Raw genomic sequence first — 5,232 nt, forward strand, 5'->3', positions numbered from 1 at the left:
CACCTGTATATATATATATATAATCAAAATCATGACTGACCAAAATCATATATGGGTTGCCAGTTGCCCATCCCTAATTTAAAGTCTAATCTATCACAAAAATATCAAAATACTGTTTTATGATGTCATACTTTGTTTTAATTCAGTAGATCTTCTATCTCACCTTACTTGCTCTGCATCATTGGTAAGTAAACATGTTAGAAGCTGTAAGATCATCACATCTCTGGTTCTAGTTCTGTGAAATATAAAAGATCTTGACAAGTTCAACATCTGCATCAGCAGCATTAAATACATCCTCTTGAAACTGTAACATCACCTCACCATGGCATTAAGGAGCCTGTAGGTTGATGCAAAACCTTGCTGGCTGAGTTTATTGCTCCCTCCTGTGGGTGTGAAGTCCACACCACAGAGCACGATGAAACAGAGATAGTGGCTTCGCTCACTGAGACTTTCTTCCACCTTCGGAGTATGACAGGGAGCAGCTGCAGGTTTACACAAAGCTTAGCTTGTGGTGCTTGTGTGACATAAGAGGGTTTCAGAAAGTGGAGCTACTTTAAATGGGCTTTGCTGATCATTATGACTGCGTCTGCACAGCTCTGTTTGATGGGAGCTTTAATGCTGACTGTTGGCTCGGCTTTTGGTTTAGGGCCAAACCAACWCGGGGGTTTTACTTTTATGTTACCGGCGGGAAGCACAGAGTGTTTTTACCAAACAGCCACCAGGAACGACAGCATGGAAATTGAATACCAGGTAAAAGAAAAAAGACAAACAGAAATAACATCTTGTCTTCCTTTAGTTGTAAAGGCATTTTGTAAATGTTTGCTTATTGTCTAACAGAATGAAAGGAGGTTGGACTTTAGTCTTGTTGGTGGAGAGATAAGAAAAACCACAGATAGCCTACTGCTGAAGTCACCTGACTGATAGGGAACACAAAACTGCACAGGCAGGTATAAATTTAAAGAAAGAAAGAAAGAAAGAAAGAAAGAAAGAAAAGAGATGTCCTATTTTAAAAACAAACCAAAACAACACATCTGCACCTCTCGAATTTTTTTGCCAATAAGTTTAAGGTCTTATGTGGACCAACCAGAGCACGCCGGGCCTGAGTCTAGTGTGTGAATTCTGTGAGATCATTTGCATTTCTTCGCCTCATATTCATCTCTGTATCACTTAGCCTATCACCTTACATATCCCAATACATATRCRTCTTACATAGACAGAAATACTTATTTTTGACGCTAATGGAACACCGTATGTAACTAGCATTTAGCTAACTTTATGGATGATTTTAGCATTTTGCTCATATGAGTTTTTAGTGGTGTTGTTTCTTTTAGGTCAAACAGGTCAGCGGAAAAGTTTTCATTATCATTCATTGCTAAACCTGTTTGTTTACCTTAATTGGTTTTCTGTTTTTTTAAGGTTATAGCAGGATCAGGTCTGGATGTTGGATTTGCTCTAATCTCACCCAGCGGATACCGGGTGGTCTCAGAGTTTAGGAGATCTGATGGAATTCACGTGTGGGTCTTCTCAACTTTTCCCTCTTGTCATGTCGAGCCAAGACCTTGTAACACATTTTGTGTAGATCATTTCTAAATGTATTTTGTGGCCTTACATGCTTTTGTAGAAAAGATAAAAGTTGTGTGCACATCACACATATAGAGATGAGTAAAGAGATAATTCCAATATTTTGTTGTGAGAAGACTGAAAACGGACCGTATTTATTCCTTGCAGGGTGGAATGGACAGAAGACGGAGACTACCGCTTATGTTTTGATAACAGCTTCAGTAAACTGTCTGAAAAGATTGTCTTTTTTGAGGTCATCGTTAACAGTTTGAGTAACACAGATGGAGGCAGAGAAGAGTGGGCAAACATTGCAGTTTCTGAAAGTCTGGTGGACTATAAGATGGAAGAGATCAGGGTGAGACGAAAGAAAATCCATCATCTCGTGCCTTTTAATACTTCTCTGATGTCACCTGTTCTGTGTGACCTTTCACCTTTCAGGCCAGGATGGACTCCGTGTACTGGCACCTGGAGAAGAGCCGTCAGGTCCAGGCTGTGCTGCGGGCCTTCGAGGCCCGGGACCGCTACCTCCTGGAGGACAACCTGTGGAGAGTGTCCTTCTGGTCCTGCATGAATCTGCTCATCATGCTCACCGTTGCAGTATCACAGATTTACACCCTGCGGCGTCTCTTTGAAGACAACAAGCGAGTCCGCACGTAAATCAGAACTGCTTCATTACCTCCATCAACCACAGATGAACATTATGATCACCAGGAGTTGAACTTAAAGCAAGTTCATTGTTTAAATAACTGYTTCAAACTTTGGTTTTATGCTGAATAGGGCCAGATGATTTGTAAATTTGATTTTAACATCACTTCAACACCTGAAATCATCAGAGTTGTAAAGTAACTAAGTACAAATATTTCTTTACTGTTCTTCAGTACAATTTTTGGATTTCTGTACTTTACTTGAGTAATTATTTTTCAGCCTACTTTTTACTTCTACTTCTTACATTTTTACACAGTTATCTGTACTTTCTACTTATTACATTTTTAAAAAACGTAAGAAGTAGAAAGTCGTTACTCCTATTTCATCACAGCTTGTTCAAAAAATATTATCCTCCTAGATAAAGTGAATTTAATTGTGGTTGGATGAGAAGTATAAATATACATTATTTTGATCCTGTGTTAGTTTGTACACAATCCATCACACCTGCAAATTACACAAATTATGTCACACTCCAGCAGAGCATAGCAGATATACTGTATGTAACAGGTGTAGTCTAATTTTTCTAACATTAACATTTTATATGACAATATAGCCATTTTGACCTTTAGAAAAACATTTTTTGAGGGTCTCAACTCCCAATAAATGTCATTTTTTGAAGTCTGGCCACTCATTTTTACTCAGTACTTTTACTTTTAATACTTAAGTACATTTTGTGTCAGAAATTTACTTTTGATACTTAAGTACAAAATATATTAGATACTTTAAGACTTTAATATTCTTAGAGGAGACTTGAACTTTTACCAAAGTAAATTTATAGTAAGATACTTGTACTTTTACTCAAGTATCACGTTGAGGTACTTTATGCAACACTGGAAATCATATTGAAGTTAGACTTGTTTTATAACGGCAAACAGAAAATACTTGAAGCATATATATTTATGAATTATATAGAAAACCACATTTATTTGTACTCAAACAACTTTTTATTAAATTTCAGAACACTTAAGACTTTGGGCTATATTTTAATCAAGCAGAAGCAAATGAACACTTTATCAAACCCTCACCTTATGTCAAAAAAAAGGCTTGTTCTTAAATAAACTAAAATAACTAAACTAAAAAAAAAACATATATAATGAAAAAATCCCCTGATTAATTATTGGCAAAGACAGTTTTGGCTATAATGTTTTATGCTGTTATTTTTAAATGCATCAGTCACTTTTATGGTTTTAAAATGCATGTTTGTTTCTGCCRCATCTCAACTTTCTTTTATTTATATATATATTTTTTGTTGTAAAAGTCCTTTTAAAGTGCAACACTCCAGCACTGAATTACATTTGTTTTCTCCCCATCGTTGTTTTAAATAAAAGTAAAGATTTTGTTAATYGTGTGCGTCTGTTCCATCTCCAAATACATGTGATAAGTTATTTATTTTCACAAATAAATAAGGGGGATTTATTTATTTTTTTTGAGGAAGGGGATTAAAGTCTTGAATAAGGTGTTATCATTTTAACTTAGCTTTACCATTTCAGTATCCAGAACTATTTAAAACAGTTAACTACAGAAAAAAAGATTAAAGTTTAATGCCTCTGGGGGGAAATGATACTATCAGTATCGCMTTTCAGATGAAGTCTGCTGGCAGTCATGCAGTTTTCCTTTACTGGACAGGAGAGAACTAAAATGCGCCGCTCCTTTGTTTCCTTTGTTGACACGGATTGAAGTCGTTTCAAGTTCGCTGCGTGCCGGTCAGGGTCACCACTGGTTTCGACGGGGAGCCGGGCGCCTGTTCAGGAACAATCAGCCAACGTTAATCTCTCGACCTTGTGACATGCAGTAAAGAATTGCTTCTGACAGGTAATACACTACAGGTSCAGGTCATCTGAAAACCAGGTCGCCCGTGTTGAAGCAAATGTCAAGTGGAGAACAGACACATTAATAACCTGAATTTGTTACGGCAGCTCAAAAAGAATGGCAATAATCTGAGATTTTGCCCCAAGTTTGAAAGTTTAAGGACTTTTATAAAAAGACTGAACATGGGCTAAGGCGTCATTCTTAAAAACAGAGTAAAATATTAACACTCTCTCTAAAACCTGACTTATTTCACAAGTTTTTATACTAAATCAATTTTCATAATAATGACCTGCTATTGTTAACATTTGTTGAAAATGTGTTGATGCCTCCTTATAAACCACAAAAGAGTGGTCATTGTTTTGACTAGTAGCGAAGAGAACTAAGTAGAGCTGTTCTACACTGTGAGAAACAGGAGCAAATGCATCACACGGCACACAAAGAGACACCAACCACCAGAGCCAGTCCCTTTATTGTACACACCTCTTTATTTCTAAATCACGTCATATTTATTCAAATCAATCAGCTGCTACAGAGGCACTTCACAAGGGTTTGCAAAACAAATAGAAAGATTTTTGCACGGTGGTTTCCAACCCCTTCGTTCTGATTCAGAGAGGGGAGGGAAAGAGGAAGGAGGGAGGATACAGACACACAGATCCATWTTTGAAAGGCTTTAACAATCTAACCTTCTCCAGGAGATGCTGAAGTGACAGACAAGCAGGAACTACAAAATTTAGAATAGTATGGCTTTATATGTATATATATAAAACAATATCTATAAAAGCAATTGTTCCAAAGTTTCAAGGTTTTTGTAAAACTAACCATTTATTCCAAGTTCTATCACTGAAAGCAAGACCAGGAGAAGAGGAAAAAAAAACGCACATTCTGTCTCGAGATTCAGGCGTTTGGGACTTTTCTGAACTCTTGTCTTTTCAGGTTTTCTAATTTACCTGCTGTCCTCTATTTAAAGGAAAGTTTAAGTAGCTTCTCCAGACAGGATGTGCATTCATACATAATTTCCACCACCCACTCACTACCATTACTGATCAAACAGAAAAAAAATAAAATAAATTAAAAAAAGACATCTAAGCAACCAAACCTCACTTCCAACTTGACACCCCCTCCCCTCCCAAATACCTGAACAAGTTTTAATCGATTCAA

At 36.9% G+C, this 5,232-nt stretch overlaps 2 protein-coding genes across 4 annotated transcripts in view; one reads left to right on the forward strand and one right to left on the reverse strand.

Annotated features, from left to right (window-relative positions):
- The first annotated feature begins 442 nt into the window (after positions 1–442).
- tmed1a (transmembrane p24 trafficking protein 1a) lies at positions 443–2,677 on the forward strand. The gene is made up of 4 exons (XM_014025053.1): positions 443–750; positions 1,417–1,514; positions 1,729–1,915; positions 1,999–2,677. The coding sequence occupies exons 1-4, from the start codon at positions 577–579 to the stop codon at positions 2,215–2,217; spliced, it is 678 nt and encodes a 225-aa protein (XP_013880507.1). The 5' UTR covers positions 443–576; the 3' UTR covers positions 2,218–2,677.
- Positions 2,678–4,524: 1,847 nt separating this feature from the next.
- dnm2a (dynamin 2a) overlaps positions 4,525–5,232 on the reverse strand; it is a gene marked incomplete in the record, with an annotated part of 31,929 nt that continues 31,221 nt past the window's right edge. For all 3 annotated transcript variants that reach the window (XM_014025018.1, XM_014025036.1, XM_014025027.1), the window contains 1 exon segment: positions 4,525–5,232.

Source organism: Austrofundulus limnaeus, unplaced genomic scaffold (genome assembly GCF_001266775.1).
Source record: "Austrofundulus limnaeus strain Quisiro unplaced genomic scaffold, Austrofundulus_limnaeus-1.0 Scaffold4, whole genome shotgun sequence".
In the NCBI taxonomy this organism is placed as follows: domain Eukaryota; kingdom Metazoa; phylum Chordata; class Actinopteri; order Cyprinodontiformes; family Rivulidae; genus Austrofundulus; species Austrofundulus limnaeus.